Source organism: Copadichromis virginalis, linkage group LG3 (genome assembly GCF_057382275.1).
Source record: "Copadichromis virginalis isolate Kocher_CV1m ecotype Utaka linkage group LG3, C_Virginalis_male_GT1.1, whole genome shotgun sequence".
NCBI lineage: Eukaryota > Metazoa > Chordata > Actinopteri > Cichliformes > Cichlidae > Copadichromis > Copadichromis virginalis.
In genome coordinates this window covers 14136612-14160468 of record NC_140620.1, presented here as the reverse complement: position 1 = coordinate 14160468, position 23857 = coordinate 14136612, and the positions used below count along the sequence as shown (strand labels likewise).

The 23857-nt window shown below is 42.8% G+C and overlaps 1 protein-coding gene across 1 annotated transcript; it reads left to right on the top strand.

Moving 5' to 3' along the window:
- The first annotated feature begins 6621 nt into the window (after positions 1-6621).
- On the top strand, positions 6622-14167 carry LOC146712949 (uncharacterized). The gene is made up of 3 exons (XM_085445950.1): positions 6622-10099; positions 11641-11746; positions 12192-14167. The coding sequence occupies exons 2-3, from the start codon at positions 11729-11731 to the stop codon at positions 13356-13358; spliced, it is 1185 nt and encodes a 394-aa protein (XP_085302076.1). The 5' UTR covers positions 6622-10099; positions 11641-11728; the 3' UTR covers positions 13359-14167.
- Positions 14168-23857: the final 9690 nt, after the last annotated feature.

Here is a 23857-nt window from a genome sequence, read left to right as displayed (position 1 = left end):
AAATAAATTCTTTACAAATCCTACCATGTGAATTCATGGATTTTTTTTTTTTTCACATTCTGTCTCTCACAGTTGAAGTGTACCTCTGGTGCAAATTACTGACCTCTGTCATCATTTTAGGTGGGGGAACTTGCACAATTGGTGGCTGACTAAATACTTTTTTGCCCCACTGTATCTGTAATTTTTGAGAGTAAATTGACAAAGAAGTTTTCATCATCCCAGTTCGGAGCATAAATGCTGGCTAAAATTAGTCTGAGTCCATAAAGTTGGCCAGCAACAATAATATAACGGCCCATGGGATCAAATAAAATGCTTGATACAGCAAAAGGGATGCTTTTACCAATAAGGATATCCAATCCTCTTCAGAGTTAAAGTTGGAATGGAATGTTTGGCCAACCCAACTATTCTTCAGTCTATGTTGGTCTGCTATACAAAGGTGATTCTCCTGCAGAAAAGATATGTCAGCGTTGAGATTTTTGAGGTGTATAAGCACCTTTTTGCGCTTAACAGGGTGATTCATAGACTTAACATCCCAGCTTACAAAGTTGGCTGAATAACCAGTACGCTTCGCGTGTTTGTTGACAGCAGCCATAGAGTTATCTAATCAGAGAACAACATTATGCATGAATATGCACCCCCAGACTCCGAAAGGAGAAAAAAAGAAGAAAGAAAGAAAATAGAAAAAATTCTGGCAGTATCCCAAACCCTGTCACCATGTAGAACCCGGTGACCCTGAATCCCCATCTGAACAAGACCACACATTGGAATGCTGGCATTGGGGAAACACTAGGACCAAGAAAAAAACAAAAGACAAGAAACAAAACTGGCAGCCGCCTGGCTATCACTCCGAATGAAATAACATAGCACCTTAATAAACACCTTAAGTAGTGCAAACGTCATTTATCCAGCCTTAACATGATGTGGTATTAACGAAGTAATTACGCTGTCCACTAGAGCTGGGTGATAGAACGATAACGATATCTATCGCGATATAACTTTTACTCGATAGAGAGAAAAAAAAAAAAAAAAAAAAAAAAAAAAAGGTCAGCCAATCCAAATTAAGTAGCGCAGAGCCGAACCAATCACAGCCACAGCGTCACGTCGTGTGACTTGTTACCTACAGCACAAGTGCCAAGCCGCACATTGTGTATTTGTTTGGGAAGCAGCCAGCGACCGTAATGGAGGAAATGAGTGTGCCGACTAGAAAAATCAACCGAGCGTGTCCGAAGGTTACCGAAGAGAAAACAGATGATGGTTCCAATGCCGGAGAGATTGTCGAACGGAAGAGCCATAGAAGTTCCGTAGTGTGAAGGTATTTCGGCTATTTCAAGTCTGACAAAAAACAGAGTAGCGTGCACTGTAAATTGTGCCGAAAGCAAGTCTGGAAATACAATAAACTGGTGCATGCGTCACACTGTGCGCCACGTTATTGTTTCGGTGAAATAAATTTCTACAATACTGTTACTGTTAATTCTACTCGCTGCAGTGTTTAAATGCTTACATATACACACAGTTACTGTCCCTCCACACATACGACTCAGTTCTGCTTCTATGCCCCAGCTTTGTTTACTTTTTCCCACCGAGGCTTCTAGACTTCTGATTGGCCAACATTTCTGCACGATTAGGAATCTAGCTCCACCTGCTGCTTTGGCATGTTCATAGCAGCGTTTTCCTTCATTTCTGCCTTTATGTGTGGACGGGATTATTTTTTAAAACGGAAAATTTCCGTTTTCAAAAATACCCGTGTACGTGTGGACATAGCCTCAGTCTCTGACTGGAAGCGCTAATTCGTCATTCAGCTTTTGTCAGACTAAAGTAACTGTTAAAACTGTTTGAAAAGCTCAGCTATACAACAAGGAGAGATTGATAATTTCCTTTTAGTTCTCAGTTTATTTGATATTGACAAAAGTTAGTCAGTTTTGTCTGTTCTTCTGTAAAACAAACTAAGACTTTAGAATTAATATTTTGTTTCTAAGTGGAATTGACAATTTAGTAGTCTGTTTCGTTTGTTCTATTTTGAAACTTAAACGCTTTAGCGGCTGCCTTTTGTGTAGTTTGCAATATTTGCCTTTATTTATCTGAAAAAGTCTCATGTTCCTTAAGTACATCTACCCTGTTGAACTTCATCCATCCATTCTCATCCGCTTAATGGATGAACTTATTATGGGAAATAAATATTTAAATAAAAACAAGCTGCTGATTATTTCACATTTTACTTGTGAGCAACGGCACATTTAAATCTTACAAATATAGTTATTTGGCTTATATCGTGATATATATCGTTATCGCCTGGAATGAAAAAAACATATCGTGATATGAAAAAAATCTTATATCGCCCAGCTCTACTGTCCACCAAACCATGTGTCTTGCGAAGCCCATCATCTGCGACTGGCTAGAAACAAGTCAGTCAGGAGGGGAACTTCACCCGGCAGTTTCACTTGGTAAGATGACGTTTTTCACGTACACCATTGCCTTCTCTGGATCCAGAAACTCCTTACTCTCGCCCCTAAAAGATATACGCAGTCTCTCTGGAAACATTCCGTAGCGGACATCTTGACGCCCTCGAAGCAGGTTCCTCACGTCCTTAAAAGCAGAGCAAGCTATGGCAATGCTCGCGGTGTAATCAGGAAAGATGGCCACAGGGTTCCCCTTGTGTTGCAACTGACCCCGCTCCCGGGCCTGCCGTAGCACATTGACGCAGTCTTGGTAATGGAGTTTGGCGATGATAACTTGAGGTTTCCCGTTAGATCTTCTGGGAGCAAGGTCTCTATGTGAGCAGTCCACCAGGATTTCTTCATCCAGTTGCAGAACATCTTTCAATAGAGTAGAAACTGAGCTGGTCGAGCTGGAACTGGCATCCTCCGCAACACCCACAATATGAATATTGCACCTCCGCATTCTTGACTCCATATCTCCATTCTTTTCTTTTAAGCAAGCAAGCTCAGTCTGTAATCCTGCAGCCGTCTCTTGGAGGCTGACAACCTTGTCCGACCATAATGATAAACCCTCTTTCAGGTGGCTAGTAGCGGACTTGACATTGTTAATTTCTGAGCGGACTGCTGCTGTGTTGTTAGCAATCTCCGTCTTAACTTCTCTTAGTTTGTACTTGAGGTAGTTGAAATCCTCTGCAAGCGGACTTGTCAGTACTCACCTGATAATCGTGGAGATATCATCTTTCAGAGAGGAGAGGATGTCCGATTTCAGACCTTCATACTCCATTGCGTTTCCTGACTGCGAGCTAGGCGACAAGCTAGGCGACGAGCTCCCACTTGCTTAAGTATAAGTATGCCGGCCCCTCGGGTTTAGATGCCCTTCCGGTTGTAACCACTGGTCCGTTTTTCCCCGTCGGTCACAGGTGTTAGGGGGAGTGATAGTTCGTTTAAATTATCCTTTAAAAGGGGCTTGGAATTGTTAAAATATAAGCTAGACAGGCGTGAGCCCAGTTCAACATGCCTAACTCCATTGTCGGCTAGGTAGCGCCCCCGAAGTCGACGTACTTCAACAGCTCCTGAATGAAGTCTTCGGCTGCTCTCCTCGGTGTCTGTTCACAGTTTATTGTGATCACGTTGAGAGAAGGTTGAGAGGGTGTTTGGAAAAAAACACCAACTAATCATTAGCTCAGCATGCTGGGAGAAGTTGATGGTTTGCTCGCTTGTTCAATTATTTCCATCTTACTTTGACTGCAGATGTAACCAGACATATTCCAGCAGGATTTGTAAAAAGCATTTTAACAGACACACAAAGCTGGAAAAGTCTTCATAGTCTTTTTTTCTTTAGGTTACGAGCAGTTGTCTAAGCATTTCACTGCATATCGTACCGTGTATGACTGTGTATGTGACAAATAAAATTTGAATTTGATTTGAATTTGGTGAACCTCTCGGCTTGTGATTGGGAGCGTACGCTCCCGTCTACGATGACATTTGTACGTGCTGCTGAACACTTTAAGGTTTAAGATTTAGGGCAGTGCTGCTGTCTGTTCACCTTGTTGACTCTTGAAACCGACACCTTTGCTCTCGAACTGCATTTGTCTTCTGGGATACATTGATTGTCCTCGAAGCTTGTTCTTTAGTGTAAGATATACATGGGGATGAAGCTGAATAATATTCAACCAAAACACAGGCTCGGTGTGGTTCCAATTATGTTAATCTATCATTTTAGAATAGAATAGAATAGAATTCAACTTTATTGTCATTGCACATGCACAGGTACAGGGCAACGAAATGCAGTTTGCATCCATCCAGAAGTGCTTTAGTGATATAGGTATATTACAATATATATTAGCAATAGTATAGATATGTAAGTATATTACAGAAATGGGTCTATTGTGGTATGTTATAATGTACACATTATGAAGTATGTTGTGAATATTCTATAACTAAGTATGTACAGGCTGTAGTGAGTACAAGCTATGTACAGGCTATGAACAGGATATAAATATGAAAAACTATACAGAATATGAAATAAATAACTTTACAGAAATCTGAGATATACAGCTATACAGAAATGGGAACTGTGCAAGTTGTAAACAGTTGTAGGATTAAAGATTATTGAATGTACAGAATGATTATTTACACAGAGCTATACAGTAGTGCAGTTAAGATAAGTGAGGGTGTAGATAGTTTCTACAGAGGCTATATAAAGTGCTAGTGGTTGTGAGTGGTGGTTCAGTCCATGTTATTATTGTGTGTTTGAGGGTACAGTTGTCCATTGTGGGGGTGTGTATGTTCAGTCCATGAGTTTAACGTGGGTCAGATGTCAGGAGGCAGAGTTCAGGGGTCTGACAGCTGTGGGGAAGAAGCTGTTCCGGTATCTGGTGGTCTTAGTCCGGAGGCTCCTGTGGCGCCTCCCAGAGGGCAGGAGGGTGAAGAGTCCATGTGATGGGTGACTGGGGTCTTTGATGATTTTCCCAGCCCTTTTCAGACACCGCTTCCTGTAGATGTCTTTTATGGCAGGAAGTGGTGCTCCGGCGGTGCGCTGGGCAGTTTTCACGACCCTCTGCAACGCCTTCCGGTCCGAGGCAGAGCAGTTCCCGTACCAGACTGTTATACAGTTGGTCAGGATGCTCTCGATGGTGCAACGATAGAAGTTCACCAGGATGTCTGAGGACTAGGGATGGGTATTGATAAGATTTTAACGATTCCGATTCCATTTTCGATTCTGTTTAACGATTCGATTCTTTATCGATTCTCTTATCGATTCTTTTTTTTTTTTTTTTTTAAAGGAGAACACTTAGAACTTTTTGTTTTATATCTTCTCTTTGAACAAGATAGAAATTTAGGAGTAACATGGCCTTACAAACCCAACAGTGAGATCTTAAGAGATCCAGCCTACGGCTCTTCAATGGGGTGTCACAGGGTCCCCAGGAAAAAAAATTGTAAATGTAAAATAATAAAATAAATATTCTTCTGTAGCAATAACAAAGTATAACATAAATTGTTCTGTGGCAATTACACAAGAATATCCAGTAATGTCCCTGCCCACAATTAAACACATTCACTTACCTAAAATCGGGGCATCTGCTGTGGCAAATGGGTTCAAGCCTTTGACCACAAACTTAGTCACTGCTCGGTGACATTCGTCTATCCTGGCCTGAAAGGAGACGCTACCGGTAGACTGCAGCGAGAACTGCCAGCGAGCGCCAGCCAGACTCTGTCTGTCTCTCTCATCATGGTCACCTACATGTACAGTAATGGCAGGTCTTGTAATAAGGCAGATTGCGCTAACATAATATGCACTGTTCGTTGATTATTTACCTGCCGCATTAACGGGAGAGGACGTGCAAACGTTAGCGCTGCTGCTGGGTTGAGAGTCACGAGTCCGGAGCGGAATTAAAAACGCGTGTCATCGCGTGTTTTGTGAGCAAATGCTTTTGCATATTCGTAGTGTTTCCTCCCTTAAATGAAATATCTACTTTGCAAGTTGCCCTGTTGTCATCGGTTCTCATAAAGTATAATCAAACTTTTGAGCATTTGAGCCGCTTAGGCGCCGTGTTTCCTGCCAGGTAAATGACGCTCCGCAACGTGGTGACGTCATTCGGGGCGACTGGAATCGATAAGGGAATCGTTTGCAAAAATGGCAAACGATTCCAAGGAATTGAAACAGTGGGAACCGGTTCTCAACAAGAACCAGTTTTCGATACCCATCCCTACTGAGGACAGGTGGTTCTTCCTCAGAGTCCTCAAGAAGAAGAGGCGCTGGTGAGCCTTCTTGACCAGCTTGGAGCAGTTGGTCGTCCAGGTGAGAAAGGGCTCATCACACAGCCTTGTGGTCATTGTGATGGTAGATGAGCAGTGGTTATCCAGCCGGACATGTTGGGGGCGGTTGGTCAGGAAGTCCAGTAACCATTTGCAGATGAGGGAACTGATGCCCAGATCTGTCAGTTTCCTGATGAGTTGTGAGGGGTGGATTGTATTGAATGCTGAACTGAAGTCTATAAACAGCATTCTGGCGTAGGTGTTGTTGTTGTCCAGGTGTGAGAGGACAGAGTGCAGTGCGATGGAGACTGCATCCTCTGTGCTCCTGTTCTGGCGGTATGCGAATTGGTGGTGGTCCAGGGTGTGGGGGAGACAGAATTTGAAGTGTGCTAGGACCAGCTGCTCTAAGCACTTAGTGATGATGGGGGTGAGTGCTACTAGTCATTGAGGCAAGATGGGTTGGAGTTTTTGGGTATCGGGACGATGGAGGTGGATTTGAAGCAGCGTCCTTGGACAGATTGAATATGTCTGTGAGCACTCCTGCAAGCTCCCCAGAACACGCTCTGAGAACACGCCCGGGGATGTCATCAGGACCTGCAGCCTTGTGGACATTGATCCTGCTCAGCACCGCTCCTACATCGGTGGGGGAGAGAGTCAGAGGTTGGTGGTCTGGCGTCATGTCTGCTTTGGTTGTGGTTGTGGGGTTCCCTCGCTCAAAACGAGCATAAAAGTTGTTGAATTCGTTGAGAAAGGAGACATCAGAGGATGCGGGGGAGGGTTTGGTGGTCCTGTAGTCTGTAATGGTCTGGAGTCCTTGCCACATGCATCGGGGGTTGGAGTTGGAGAAGTGTTCTTCTACCTTCTTTTTGTAATGGTGTTTGGCTTTTTTGATGCCCTTCTTTAGATTAGCCCTGGCTGTGCTGTAGGCGTGTGCATCTGCTGACCTAAAGGCGGGGTTGCGGGCCTTCAGGAGGAGACGAACATCCCGGTTCATCCAAGGCTTCTGGTTGGGGTACATGGTGATCCGTTTCTGGGTGGTGACACTGTCTGTGGTTTCGGAGATGTAATCCAGTACAGATGAGGCGTACTGGTCCAGGTCTGTGTGGGTGAACATATTCCAGTCTGTGTTTTTAAATCTGTCCTGGAGCACTGCCTCTGTCCCCTCTGGCCACACTTTAATTGTCCTCACAGCAGGTTTCACACGTTGGATGAGTGGTGAATACCTAGGTGTGAGGAACAAGGAGAGATGGTCCGATTGTCCAATGTGGGGGAGGGGTGTGGCTTTGTAGGCTCCAGCCAGGTTGGAATACACATGGTCTAAAGTCTTGTCTCCTCTGGTGTGGCAGGAGACATGTTGGTGGAATCTGGGGAGGACTGTCTTTAAGTTGGTGTGGTTGAAGTCGCCAGCAACAATAAAAGCAGCCTTGGGGTGTTTATTCTGGTGTTTGTTAATGGCTGCAGAAAGTTCTTTCATGGCCAACCTAGCATTAGCGTCGGGGGGTATATACACGGCAGTGAGTATGATCGAAGTGAGTTCTCTGGGGAGATAATAAGGTCTGCATTTGACCATTAAAAACTCTGCATTAGGTGAGCAGTGACTCTCAGTAGTAGTGGAGTTCATGCACCAAGCATTGTTAATATATATTTTGTTCTGGCTGCTGTGCCGTGGTGGACATTGATCCAGTTCCGTAGTCACCTGTAATAACAGACTGAGACACTTATAATATCATTTTCATCACTGCTCAATAACACTTTCCCTCTCTTATTCTTCTATCCACATTTTAACACATCTCTTTCCATCACTTCTTACAGACACACACAAACACACTTCTCTTTACTGCATTCCTCAGTTTCTACACACTTCATACTCCATGTTTTCTGTTCCATATTTCTGAAAGAGGAAAAAAAAATCATGCAATCAAAACCTGGATCCCGGCTGTACTGCTGAGCTCAGTGCTCTTACTATAGTAAAGTGAGAGTGATATTTCTATAACTAATGTGATATGATTAAATATGTGATTAATACATGAGAAGAAAAATCTGCCTCCACAACACCTACAGGCCAGTGGACACTCTTTCACTGATGAGGATGTACACATCCTGGACAGGGAGGAACGCCAGTTTGAGCGTGGCGTCAATGAGGCCATCTACATGAGAAGGGAAAGACCATCCCTGAATCGCGGAGGGGGACTAAGGGGACATCTTTTGCCATCTTACAATGCTGTGATTGCAGCCATTCTCCAACTCTCTGTGAATGGTACTCATGGCCATTGATCAGTGGTCATGAGAATTTACATAATTATGATGAAGGAACTGACCTACCAGCCCATTGTTCCTTCAGTGGTTCTAGTTACTGTTTATAAGATTGGGGAAACCTGCAGTCAGCTGAGACTGAAGAAGTCACTTGGATGAGTGACGAAACGTTTCTCCCACTGAAAACGCTACGTCCAGATGAACAGAATCAACTTTTCGAGATTTACTTACCTGAATGATTGAGCATGCATCAAGAAGAATTTAGAATGGATTACCTTGCTGAATCCTTTTAGACAAGGGACTTAGGACTTACTATCTAATCGTGTCCCACATAGATGATGTTCTCCAGTGCCCACTGTAATGTGGAGAAGCTCACTTTACGATTTTTTGATCAGTAACAAGACAGAACCAGACGTGGAAGCTGCGGGATGCTGGACGGGCTCAGCTGAACCTCTAGCTGTCATGGTGTAGCTGAGATATAATGTACGAATTGTGAACATTCTCAAAACTGTATTGTACATAGGTTATACTTTTTTATTGTGTGAACTTTATTTTTGTGGAACTAAGGTTCCGTGTGTTATTGTTGAAGTGGGACATTAATCAGTGTAACGCCACCTGCGGCCACATTGCGGGTGTGGGGTTTCCTAGCCAGAGCTGTACGGACTCCACACTGGTGAGGCACGCTTTCTGTAGCTCTTCTCCCTGTACTAAATTATCCATAAAAATTCGGTGTATTTGTCTTTGTTAAGTATTGGCTCCTAGGGTTAAAAGCTCTCAAAGTGTTTTCAATCGCTTTGAGTGAGAAAAATGATATTTGGAACTGCGCTTTATCTGTTGTATCATCCGTTTGTGTGGAACTGACTTGTGTTAAACAGGGTGAGGAGAAGCCTGCTGCCGCTGTGTGACACTGATTTTGCTGCTGCACTCTGTTTTATAGGTATGTGTAAATGTGTAGTTTTTGTTTTATGTGTATAATGAGCTCATGTCCCGAGGCTGTGCTCTGAGCAGTATCTTCAGCCATGTTGGGAAGAGTTAAAAAGTTGTTTGAATATGTATTATGCAATTGACCTATTTTAATGGGAATTTGAATGTTATACGTTATTGTTAGTGATTCCATAATTGTCTCTGTTTTACCCCACTGTAATATTTGATTTTGAAGTGGCGGTTGTGAAAATTATTATTTTGATAAGTTGTATTTTCTTTTATATGATGCAAGCAGAGCTGTACGGACTCCACACTGGGTGAGGAGAAGCCTGCTGCCGCTGTGTGACACTGATTTTGCTGCTGCACTCTGTTTTATAGGAATAAACCCTGTTTCCAGCCAGTCCGTGTCTGTTGTCACAACGCAGTCGACCATTTCACATCTGCTACAATGGCAGGATGCTGGATGGGCTCGGCTGAACATCCAGCTGGCGTGGCAGGGCGAGCAGGTGCGAAAACCTCTGGCTGAGGCATGGCAGGTGACGGCATAGCAACCACAGACGGCAGGGCGGGCTCTCCAGAGCACTCAGCAGGAACTGATGGCGGAGCGGGAGCTGTGGAGTGCTGGGGTGGTTCGCCTGAACCCCCAGCAGACACTAGAAGAGTCTACACAAACTGCTCAGTGACCCCCATGGAAGCAGAAACAGGCTCTTCGGGAGGTCCGGAGCAAAGTTAGTCCTCCAAATCAGCCTCTGGATCCAAGCTGGCCTGGGTCTCAGTCCCACAGGGGCTTTGCTGAGCCTCACGGCTAGCATCTCCAGTGAAAACAGTCTCGAAGCCTGACTTCTTAGAAAAATGGGTCGTGGCATGATCAATACACAGAGATGCTAGATAATTGTGCAAAGCGATAAGATGTTCTGTGGAAGACTTGGGCAGTAACTTGTCAGTCTTAGTCCTTTCATGAACATGAACAGTCTCTTCATAACCGGGCCAATGAACTAGCAAATCTGTGTTGATAGTCACCCACCTCATGCTGCTGTAAGCCGCGGTGATGACGTGGACACCGCCTCCTCCTGGAAGCCACGGTTGTGGAAGCTGGCGCTGCCATGGCTGAGGTGAATGTGGTGCTAGAAGCAGCCACTGGTTGTGTCCAGGAAAATGCAGCACTTGTCTGCTGCTGCATCGACATGGACCTGGAGACAGGCGGGAGGCTCAACACGCCAACTTTAATTCCTGTATCTGGTGTAGGGAGAGCTGCATCACACAGGGGCTGGAGTGATTCGGTCTGCATGCTGAGGGACTTGCTGCTTTGGCAGTGAATGGGAAACTCCTCCAGTTGTAGCCAAAAAAAGTCTTTGTGCTGCTCCGATAAGCGCTCCACAAAAAACAGGTTGGCAGCAATAATCCGACATAGCTGGACCCGAATAGATTCTTTCTCCACCTCCTCCCCTTGAGCAGAGAAGATAATCCAAAATCCATGGAGCTGTGTGACGTGGACACTGTTAAGCGTTCAAATATTGAGGAGGAATACAGGAGGGATTCAAAATCACAACACTTGTCCAGGAGGGTTGGGACAAACGATGATTTTAATAAACACACGTGTGGGGGGATGAACACTGTCACACACTCAGCGTCAATCTCCGCCCAATAATACACAAGCAGTTGTTTTTATAGCATCACGGTATTATTTATGATGCCCCCTCATGCGTCAAGCAGATACAACCCATATGGAAAAGAAATAGTAAAAACTTATATGATTTACTCATGAAAGTGGCCACTTTCATGAGTAAATCAAAATTATTATTTTGATAAATTTTGATAAATAAATAAATTCTCCATTTGTAAAATAATTTTAGAATTCCACATTAACAAAGTGAGTTTCGAAATGTTTTTTAAAAACCTCATTACATTTCAACCATTACCATCCTAGGGGCGCTAGGATGGTAATGAGGTGCTTGAAATGTTGTAGGTGGCTGAGTTTATACTGCTACCATTGAGACTGATCGGGACTCCGTCTTTGTGGATCTATGGAAGTCCATATATACAGGGTGTAGCATCCCCTGGGTAAAGGTGGTGATCTGCAGGGGGGTCAGGGGTTTTTCCCTTTCAAGTTCTTGTAGGCGACTGATGACTTTCTTTTTGTAGTTGCTTCTGGGGTTTCACCTTGAAGCTTCAAAGGTATTGTTGTCACTGAGGAGTTTAGTCATGTTTATTTGATCTGCTTCTTTTTGTCAGGGATAAAATATACATATATATACTTTTTGTGTCCCAGCTGAGTAACAGGAGGAGAAGAGTCTGGTGGTGCAGCAGAGGAACAATTTCAGCCATTTGGACTCAGCTCAGCCACTACAGAGGAAACAATGTCTTCAACACAAAAGGTAAGAAACACATCACAGTTACACTGTTATTGAAACTGTGTGTACAGCTGGTTGGTTTTTAAAAACCTGTTAACAGCAGCTTTATCTTTTCCATCCTGGGCTCCTCCATATATACAGAATCTACATTCACAACCAAAAACCACAGAAGTTGCAAGAAAATACAAAGATCTTATTTTCTCTACACACATTGAAACAACAATATCATCAGTTGAACTGAAAAAAATTTCTGAAGTTATATAGATTCTTTGATGATCAATATTTCTTCAATATTGTCATTTTGTACAACTCTCATTGTAGGACATCATTGTAATGTGATACTATCACCAGAAGGTGGTGGTAACACACCAACAATGTGTTTTTTTTGACATGTCTGATTCCACCAATTTCAGTTTGTTCCACGACTGCATTTCACTCACTGCCTGTGTTTGTATCTCTGTCACTGCAGGACCAACATGGAGCAAGAAGTCAGCGCTCTCAGGAGGCCGACAAACCTCACAGAAGAAAGGGAGAGGAAACTTACAGCTGTGATGAGTGTGGGAAGGATTTTACCCGGGCTGGAGACTTAAAACAACACCAAATCATCCACAGTGGAGTTAAAGCGTACAGTTGTGACTTGTGTGGAAAGTCTTTTACACTGGCTCAAACCTTAAAAACACACCAACTCACTCACAGTGGAGTTAAACCTTACAGCTGTGAGTTTTGTGGAAAGTCTTTTACCTTGGCTGGACACTTAAAAACACACCAACTCATCCACGGTGGATTTAAACCTTACAGCTGTGAGTTTTGTGGAAAGTCTTTTACCCAGGCTGGGGGCTTAAAAACTCACCAACTCATCCACAGTGGAGTTAAACCTTACAGCTGTGAGTTGTGTGGAAAGTCTTTTACCCAGGCTGGGGGCTTAAAAACTCACCAACTCATCCACAGTGGAGTTAAAGCGTACAGTTGTGACTTCTGTGGAAAGTCTTTTACACAGGCTGGAGACTTAAAAAGACACCAAATCATCCACAGTGGAGTTAAACCTTACAGCTGTGAGTTGTGTGGAAAGTCTTTTACCTTGGCTGGACACTTAGAAACACACCAACTCATCCACAGTGGATTTAAACCTTACAGCTGTGAGTTTTGTGGAAAGTCTTTTACCCAGGCTGGGGGCTTAAAAACTCACCAAGTCATCCACAGTGGAGTTAAACCTTACAGCTGTGAGTTGTGTGGAAAGTCTTTTACCCAGGCTGGGGGCTTAAAAACTCACCAACTCATCCACAGTGGAGTTAAAGCGTACAGTTGTGACTTGTGTGGAAAGTCTTTTACCCAGGCTGGAGACTTAAAAAGACACCAAATCATCCACAGTGGATTTAAACCTTATAGCTGTGACTTGTGTGGAAAGTCTTTTACCCAGGCTGGAGACTTAAAAAGACACCAAATCATCCACAGTGGATTTAAACCTTATAGCTGTGACTTGTGTGGAAAGTCTTTTACCCTGGCACAAACCTTAAGAACACACCAAGTCATCCACATTGGAGTTAAACCTTACAGCTGTGAGTTGTGTGGAAAGGCTTTTACCAAGGCTGGAAACTTAAAAAGACACCAAATCATTCACAGTGGATTAAACACTTAAACCCCCCCAGAGAGCAGTCATAAGGGAATCCACACAGGAGAGACACCATACAAGTGCAGACACTGTGACAAAAGCTGGTCACAATTAGGTCATAGTAACAAAGATGAAGATGGTAATATTGTGTATCTGAGTGACTTTTAGGTCTTTATGTCCATCCCATGTCAAATCGGAGCAGAAACAAAGGTGTTGCATTTATATTTTTGTTGAGTGTAGTTTTTTATCTTGTAATTTTAACCTGATTGTTTGGAACAAGTCTGATCAGTAAATTTATGGAGTTATACTGAATGAACTCTTTGGAAAAATGAAGACTCATTTTCTTTCAGTAAGCTGAGTGTTGTAATGTAAACAGTAAAATGTAATTGGACATTGGCAGAGATGCTTTTTATTTCAGGCGACGTTCAGGATAAAAACGTTGAAGGAATTCCCTGACATACAATGTCTTTGTTTAGAAGTGGAGCGACGCACATGGATCCATTTCTCAACCCTGTTGTCACTGTGGTGGTGGGAAAGAGTTTCTCTGTGATCTTTGTGGAAAAACTTCCAATCATCAACGGGACCTAAAACCACATCAACGTAGCCACACTGGAGACAAAATGAACTACTGCAAAGAATGTGGGAGAGGCTTCCACACACCAAGTACATTAAAATACATGACCTCTTCCACAGTGGGGTCAAAAAGCACATCTGTGACCAGTGTGGGTCATCCTTCACCACTGGACGTGAGCTCAATGAAAAAGCATAAGGGAATCCACACAGGAGAGACACCATACAAGTGCAGACACTGTGACAAAAGCTTCTCACAATCAGGTCATCGTAACAAACATGAACGTACACACATGGAAGTGAACTTCAGCTGTGACAAGTGTGACAAGAGCTTCAGGAATCTCAGTTCATACTCCGAACACAAACGATCCCACGCTGTAAATAAACTGTTTCACTGTTACCAATGTGCAAAAACCTTCACTTCATTATCTGCTCTGTGCAAACATCAGCCTGATCATGCAGGACTGAAATCACTGGATGTTAATAGGAAAATTGTGCTTAGTAGTCAGTATAGTCTTTCAATGATATAAGTTTGCATATGGTAGAATGCTGCATGTAATCATTTGTGTGTAGAAGTATATAGTTGGTGGCATATTGAAAGAATGTCTCATCCTAGGAGTTCTGTAACATTCTAGGGTGTTCACCCCCACATCCTAGGAGCATGGGAGAGGTCGTACCTTGTCTTATTGTTTTACGGTAGGATTAACGTAGCTATGTCAGTTTAAATGCTTTTTTACATATAGATGAACTGTTGGATTTTCCAGACCAGCAGGTTAAGGGAAGTCGTTTATGGGGCCACACTCTGAACCCCCCCCCCCCCCCCCCCCACACACACACACACACACACACACACACACCTCCACATTCCAATGTAAGGAACAAACGCTCCCTGAAGTATAAATAAAGACCAGGGCGGTTTCTCAGTGCGAGCCTCAGTGCTGGAAGCTGTCCTTGCTAGCAAGAAGTTCTGTGTGTTTCTCTTCTCTGAGTCTTTACTGAAGAAGTGTTTTAGAGTATATTTCTTAACACTGGATCACAATGAATCTGAAGAGAGAGAAAGATCCTCTTCTGGTTTCAGGCTCAGACTTAAAAACCTTGAGATCAGGCTCCACAGAGTTCAGATGGAATCTCCTGTAAAGAGTGTCAGCTGATGTCACACTTGGATCTGATGAGGTAGCTCTGATTTCTGGACCTGCAGTGAATAATCCTGAATGTTACATTTAGGAAGCTGCATGTATAGATATGCATATCAAGTTTATTAATTTTCCTTTGAGGGATTTTAATTCTCTAAAATGTTATCCCTGTTACATTTTAGTCTTTGTTTCCTTAGGATACAGTAGTGTTTAGTAGTTGTATTCATTTTATGTGTTACCTAAGTTAAATTTCAATCCTTCATTCATATTTAATCTTTTGCTGAGGTAAAATCTTCTCTTAAATCATTTTCTCCCAAAACTACAAATATTTTCACAGCAGTTGCTCTTAAAACCTCCAAAATGAACTAAATCTGTCCACCAGCTTTGAAACAACACCTGCTGTGACTTTATGTCCAGAAAAAAGAAACTCAAGCTGAACTGGTTTTGGGCTGTATTTCCATATAATGCCAGTTTGTACCAGAAGATGAACCAGTGAGTCAGTGTAACCTTTATTCAATTAGGCAAAGACCACATTCGTATTCACAGAGGCAGCAAAGAAATGTTGAAAGTTAAAAACAGCAGCACACATCAGGACCATTTTAAAGATCACAGGTGACTACTTTTACTTAATTCAAATTCCTTCAAATTTTGGCTCCTCCTTTCACTTTAGTGTATTTACTGTATCCTTGAAGTCCACATGTTGTTTTTTTAATGAATTCATTTTGATCCACATGTTCTGCAGCTGTTTTCCTGTTGGAGTTTGTATTATGAAATCCTGATCATGTTAAAGCATTAGTTATATTTGATGAACTCTGTAACGTTTGTCTTCTTAAACAGTGTAACTGCTCCTGAAGGTTTTTCATGTTCGAAGTAGAATGAAGGGCCATGCTCCAACTGATGTTCAGCCAGTATTTTAATCTTCTTTTCACCAGCAAACACCGTGAAAAACTGGTGAAATGATCAATGAAAAACACGGATATTACATCAGGAGAACAAAAATTACAACTCAAATAAAACATGCACACAAAGTAAACGCACCAACACACTGTTTGCGCCTTTCTACTGAACATCCATGAGCAATTGTAGTCCATATCTTCAATATTTCCACCTTTTACACAAGCCAGCATTCTCTTTCTGGCTCGAGCCTTCAGTCTCTGGTGACATGTGCGTTTAATTGAGCATCACCCCAAAGCACGCGCACCACAAAGCGTCACACTCAGGCCCACCAGTAGGTGGCGACAACACAACATGAATCCAGATTAAACACCAAATGTTGAACATTGCAATTACATAATAATTACATTTCAATGCGACAGCTACAAACAGTTTGGTGTGAAAAATGAAGAAATGGTCTCAGAACAAGTAGTTTGAGCCCTGATTTCTGATTCAAACTAATTTAACTGTTTTCAGTGGTACATGTGGAGGTTTATCACAGGAGGAGACACACCGACACATATTTCCTTTCAATTTGGTTTTCTACTTGTTTTCTATCTTTTTAGTTAATTAACTGATTTTAATTCTCAGATTTTGCCACCTAATTCATTATTTCCAAAGATATGCACGTGGCACAGTAACAGTATCTTTAGCAGTAGCTTGGGACCTGACGGTAAATGTTTACTTTGTCTCTCTGAGATTTACTGATAGAAAACTTTGCAGAGAGAACAACACAGTATGAACAGTCTTCTCACAGGTACTGATAAAGAAACAAATATAGAGTTTCTCTTAATTTTGCTTCAGTTTGTTTTCTGTAATCTTGAGCTTCACATGTTAAGTTTACAGATGGTGAGCTTAAGTTGCCAGAATGTAATGTTCCTACAAAAATACAGGCTAAGTGTGTACCCGTGTTAGTGATTTAACTGAGGCAGCTCAACAAAGCCAGTCCTTCTTTGTATTAATTGACTTGACAAAACCAACAAACCCAGGTGAGAGATAAAGGGTATCACAACAGTGGTTTTCTCTTATTTTGATCTAATACAGGGGACATTAAAGTCACTTTAGCAAAATGTATTTTAATAGTTGAAGGTTATTGGCAATAGCTGTTACGGCCCTGGCCGTCTAGAGTTTGTTTCTGTGCTATGTCTTTAAGTATCTACAGGTCCTTCCTGATAGGAGAGCTGGCGGTGGGTTATTGGTCCCCTCATCATGTGGCTGTTTTTAAAACATCCCTCACCAGCAGTTGTTGGCGGCAGCAGGTGACAGCAGCAGCAGACCCATCCTTGGCCTCCAAACTTTGTGACATTCGTGTGTGTGATCCTTAAGACCTACAGAGCTTTGGACATAGTATGTAGACACATTTTCACTTGTAAAGAGTAAACTGTAAATAAGCACTGAAGCAGAAGAGGAGAGCTGCCTTAATATTCTCCTGTTTATTTCAGTTAGGGAGTTAGGTGTAGCATGTGTCCTTTGTTTGGTTTATGTTTCACATAGGGTTTAGATAGCACCTCCTTTCCTGACTTAGCTTGTTTTTTTTTTGTTGTTGCTTTTTTTTTTGGGGGGGGGGGGGGGGGGGGGGCTTGTTATTTCGGGCTTTGTTCATCCCAGAGTAAAGTTTTTCAGTGTAGATACAAATGAACCACCGCTCACTTCAAAGATTGGCTTCTGACTATGGTTTTTGGAACCAGGGTGGGGTCACTTCCTTTCCAACCCTTATGTTATGTTTCTGTACCCCTAGACTGGGGCGTAACAATAACCTACAAATATGACTGATTGGTTCTCTTATTTGAGCCCTGTGAGCTGAAAGTCACCATATTTTCATCAATCAACAAAATGCAGTGAATGAACAAAAGATAAATCAATAAGTGGTGTAAACACCTTTTGCCTTCAAAACAGCATCAATTCTTCTAGGTGCACTTGCACACAGTTTTTGAAGGTAGGTTGTTCCTACCAGCTTCCTCACATCCTTCTCTCTCTTCATGTAAACCCAGACACACTCGATGATGTTCAGGGTTCTGTGGTGGGCTGTACTATCACTTCCAGTACTTCTTGTTCTTCTCTACACTGAAGATAGTTCTTAATGACTTTGACTGTATGCTTGGGGTCATTCTCCTGCTGCAGGATAATTCAAATTCACTGAATCATCATTTGAATAGAGACAAATACATTCTTACTGCTGAGTTGCAGCTGTGGGTGACATGGGAAATTGTTACCTGCAGAAAAAATTGTTGCTGCAAGAAGAACAGAGTGTAATCAGTGTTTATTAGTGGTGTCCTTTGGTGTACTGCAGTGTTTAGGATGACGTTTTACTTCAGTGCAGTTCAGTGATGGATGGAGGGAATTTTATTGTAGTCACAGAGATCCATAACAGGGAGCAGGAAAAGAGTTCCACTGGATCACAATAATAAAGTCTAAGAGAACAAGATGTATTTAATTTTATCCAATCCAAACCATCTTTATTTATAAAGCACTTTAAAATACCCAGCACAGGACCAAAGTGCTATACAGTAAATCGGAATCAGAAAGGGTTTTATTGCCAAATGTTGAGCAGGTTTACAACATTAGGAAATTGCTGCCTCTGCACTCAGTATAACAGAGTCTAAACTTATTGGTGCTTGGAGTGAATGGGTCATTTGAGTGTGCAGACAAGCAACAACATGCCCCAAGTAAAACTGTGTTGCAATGTGTATGAAACTTATTGATACTTTTGGAAGCATCATTGGAAAGAATAAACTGTGTGTTATGCTGTGTGTGTGACACCTTGTTTTGGAAGGGGAGAGGTTTCCTGTTCTTTGTGCGTTCTGATAAAGGCTCTGTGGTGATGGGAATATGTTTACAAAATGCTGACCACTGTGAGTATCTTTGACCTCTGACCTTGTGACCAGTCAAAGTAGCAAATACACAGTTCCTATTTCCTTCTTTAAATTACATGTGGAGTCAGATCATGACTCCCGGACCTGGAGTGGCGCTCAACCTAAAGCTGACTGCCAGTCAAAACTGCCATTCATCTTCCACAGTTTAGGTCTGTGCCCATTGTATTTCCATATGTTCTATTGTTGTTGTTTTTTGTTTTTTTTACTGAAAAGGGTGCTCTTTGTCATATAAATTGTGTAGCATGTTCGATTGAAAATGTGATATTATACAGAATCTATATTTTTATTTTTATTTTTTTGAACACATCTCAGGAATAACTTCTTAAAAAGGTGGAAAAACAGAAGTTTATATTTTTGTTGATATTGTGGTAGCACTCTTTCTACACTAGTTGGTGTCTTTAGTTCATAGTAGTTTTCTATCACTTTGACTTTCCAAGTATTACTGCTATTTATTGTGGCGTTGTTGTTGTTGTTGTTGTTATTACTATTTGCATAACTTTTTCCTTTTTGGCACTTGCAGTTAAATTACCTCTCTAACTGACGTGCTCTTGGTCATCATGAAAAATTTCTGTTAAAGCTAACATTTCAGCAAAATATTAATTGTACCTGAACAAAAAAGTCTGTATTTTATTTTCAAAACTGAAGCTGTGCACTTTTGAAATGGAGCAATAACAGTTTTTCAGACGCTCATAAGAATGGTTTTATGAATGTTTTTTTTGCATCAAACAAATATAGTTGAAATGTAAGGGTATAAATATGAAGGCTTTGCAGTTTTACACTTTATGTACTCAGTTAACTTGTTACATTTGTAAATAACTGTTCCTTGTTTTTTGTACTTCATCTTCGGTGTCCATACACATTTCTTTTTGTGCATTTGCTGATTTGTCATTTTTGTTAGAACATGGCAATAGGTATTTTGCCAAAAACAATAAGAAGGAATCAGGGAATTTGTTTAGAGTGAGTGAATTGCAGAAAAATAAATATTCACAATATCAAAGTGACCACTCAGGATTACAAAGGTCACAGTGACTACAGCCTCTTGTGTATTCTCACCGTTCATTGTTTTCATTGTAGCGGAGACTAAAATGTGATCATGACTGTCATCAGTTCACGTTTTAAAATATGCCTTGGATTTTTGATTGTGGAGAAGTCTCATTTTGAGGTTCATTGGTGTAAAGGGGGGAAAAGGAGAAGATTTGCAAAATAAAAATGTTGAATTCAAAAAAAAAAAAAAGGAAATTGCTGCGGTGCTTAGTGCAAACATACTGTCATAAATAACGCTTAAATAGACATGAGAAAAAAAACAAGAATAAGAATTAAAAGTGCTAAGTAGATAGATATATACATGAGTGCAGGTGGTGATCAGTGCCAAACATGGAATGATGCAGTGAACACAGCGTAGGGTCATGTGTTAGTGGTGGGAACAGTCATACGGTTATTGTTCATGTGTCCAACAGCAGAGGGGAAGAAACTGTTCTTATGGCGAGAGGTTCTGGTGCGAATGGACCGGAGCCTCCTGCCTGAGGGGAGCAGATCAAACATACTGTGTCCAGGGTGAGAAGGGTCAGCTGAGATCCGAGCTGCACGCCGCAGTGTCCTGGAGGTGTACAGGTCCTGCAGAGATGGGAGTCTGCAGCCAATCACCTTCTCAGCAGAGCGCACAACACGCACCTCATCTTGATTGGTGGGTAAAGGAGTAGGCGATGTCTCTGGTTGTCTTCCTGACTCCCCATCAGGATCCTGCAGCCCATGTGTGTCTGTGTCACTATGCTGGCATTCTGTTTGACTCTCTGTATCACATCGAGCACTTCTACTTCCAGGATACTGAACGTCATACTGCTGCAGGTGGGCAGGAGGTCGACTATCATGACCGGAACGTCTCAAATCTTCAGTCAATGGCTGCTGTGAATCCATGACGCTAACGCTACTCCGGCTCGGAGGACCATGTTTTGGAGGAAGGAAGGTTCAGGGTTTCAGTAGTCATCATTATGGGCTCATCGGATTAGAATGAGAATAAGCAGTCATCATTTGCAGGTTTTGTCGTTTTATTGTATAACGGAGAAAGGAAAGAAAGACACACATGGACTGCTCTCTCTAAAAAGGACATAAAGTATGATTTAAGTAACTCAAAATGATACATGAACTCAGGAGACTCAAAGAGAAACTCACCTCAGCTGCCGCCCCATGTGGGAGTGAAGAAAGAGTGAGAGGTAGGTGAGTGCAGTCCTTATATAATGAGTGACAGGTGAGTGCGATTAAGGCGAAGCACCACACCCAATCAAAGGTGAGGAAAAGAAACAAGGTGCATCTGGTGAAGTGAATGTGCTAGAAGGTGAGCCTTTACAACAGCCGCCCCCATATTTCTACTGAGAAATATGTTCACAAAGCGGGGGCAGAGGAATCAGACATGCTACAGGTCTAATATAGGTTCAGGGGGTCGACCTAGAGGTCGACAATGCAGGCCAGACAGTTCAGGGGGCCGACCATGTAGCCAGCGGTGGCGGCAAAGCAGGTCCAAATGCCAACCGCGTGGGATGCAGCGGCAGGCCCAGACCTGCAGACCGTTGGGCAGTTTTGCAGGTGCTGGGGGCAATGTACGGGGCTTGGCAGAGGCAGGACCAGGTGATGCAGGAGCAGGCAGCGCCCTGACCACTGGCGGAATGGCAGCCACAGGCGGTGGAACTGGTGATAGTGGCACTGCCGGTGACGACATAGGTAATGCTGATGGTAGAGTATGAGGTGGCTGAATGAATTCAGAGCCGAGCCATCAGCGGACACAAGGATGTGCTGGAGCGGTTCTCCTGAACCTGAACTGGAAGATGTGAACAAACATTGGGCATGTGTGGAACTGCTCTGGGGTTGGAAGTCTGTGATTGGACCTTGGAGTGTCCATCCTAAGTGGGTTTTGACTGCTGCAGGAGATCCAAATGGTCCATGTCTAACTGGTGCAATAGGCGTAATAAGGTGGGTATGATCAGAGCCTATGAGCAGTAGTGGAGCTGCTTTGTTAATGAAGGTTAATGGGATACCTTGAAGATGCTTGTATCTCCGTTGAAGAGAGGATACGGGGTAGGTGTGGTCTGAAAGTGCTAAGTGACTTGTAGCGAAGGCATTATTATTATTGTGTAAGTTTTCTCTGGATGTGCGATGGGAGAAATCTGGAAACTTACACAAGACCCTTGAATAGTTTCAACTTCTTGATGGACAGTTCTGAGTGATAATTTTTCAGCTTTCCCAGTTAGGTGGAGATGCTTAGCTGCAGATGTCAGAAGCATGGTACGTTGGGAGCCATCATCAAGTATTGCATATGTTTCCAGGGTTCTTTTGCCATTACGCAGGAGCACTTTCACAAGCTTTAATAGTACACTGGGACAATCGCTAGGTCTATCAAAGTACAGTGTCCTCACTACAGGATTAGTTTCAGTTCTAGGTCTCTGATTCACCTCACATAGGATCTGTAGATGTAGTCCCATACAGGTGGCACATGCTTTCCTCAGGTCACACTTTGCGGCCTGATGAGTCCTAGCACAACGCCAACACCGTTTGTTTCTCTTTATCCAGTTTATTTTCTCATCCTTTGTCTTGTTAATGAACTCAGGGCACTTGCTAATGTGGTGTTCAGGTGAGCAGCAATATGCACATCTTGCCTTAGTCATTATGATGGGTTGTGCTGCCTGTACAGGATCGGATGCATTTGTCCCATGTAATATTGTTGTGAGTGGAGAGGTGTACTTATGGGCAGGTCGTGGCTGGTTAAAGGATGAAACAGGACTGTCCTTTCTTGGTTGACACTTGCATTCCATTTGCAACCAGGATGAGAACAAAGGTAAGTCATACATCATATCTCCTTGTTCCCTGTAAATGTGCCGTTTGAAGCGACTGGAATGCTCTGCGGGCAACTTTTCAAGTAGGCGATCGACATGGGAGCCACAATTTACTTCTGTCCGTCCTTGATCACCCATAGTGCTAAGCAAACCAACCAAAGCTTGCACACGAAGAGCAAAGTAATCCAGAGTCCGACCATCACCTGCTCTGATAGGAGGAAGCTCAAGTATATTCCGTAGCTCTTTCAATGCTAGCTCTCTTGGTTGCCCATAACGCTCATCAAGAGCTTTGATGGCTTGAGTGTATGGGTCAGGAGCATAGGAAAAGGAAATAGCTAACCGTTTAGCTTTGTCTACTTTCAGGTGATCAAGAAGGACATGATATTTGAAATGCTCTGTCTCATGAGGGTCAAGCAGGTTAGTAAGGGCCAATCGTAACAGCCTATACTGGATTTCATCTTCTCTGGTAAGGTCTGGGAAAAAAGGACCCTCAAGTTTATACACATGTGTTCTAGTGCTAACAGGGTGACTAGAACTAGCAGTAATGGGTACCGAAGGTTTTTGTGCATGCAAACCATCAAATGTAGCTGGTTGCTGCTTTAAAGGAGGGTGCTGCCTTGGTTCTGGAATGCAAACGAGAGGTTGAGTGGGGTCTTCATCTAGAGGAACAGCAGGTTGAACACATGAAATCTGGTGGGGACCTTGCAGTGGCGTGGCCAGGAAATTAAAAGGAGTCTCATCTGGTGTAGGAAAAACTGGTCTAGGCAAACCACTTGAAGGAACTGCAGCATCTAATATTGTTGAATTAGGGAAAGGAGGGCTAGCAGCCAGAACTGCACCAGAGTGACGGCTAACCTGGGGGGGGCTGAGAGGGTGATTGACATGTTGCTGGATCAATCACTGGGAACTGCTCATGTTGCTGATGTGTTTGGGGAATGGCTTGTAAACTGCAAACAGAGGATTTGCTTTCATCAGAGACAATGTGAATTGAAGATCTGGAGGAACTGCGAGAATGGGGAGGAGATAACTGAATCATGAGTTGCCTAATCTCCCTCATTGTCATCAGGAGTTCCCTCATCACCTCATCTTGATTGGTGGGTAAAGGAGTAGGCGATGTCTCTGGTTGTCTTCCTGACTCCCCATCAGGATCCTGCAGCCCATGTGTGTCTGTGTCACTATGCTGGCATTCTGTT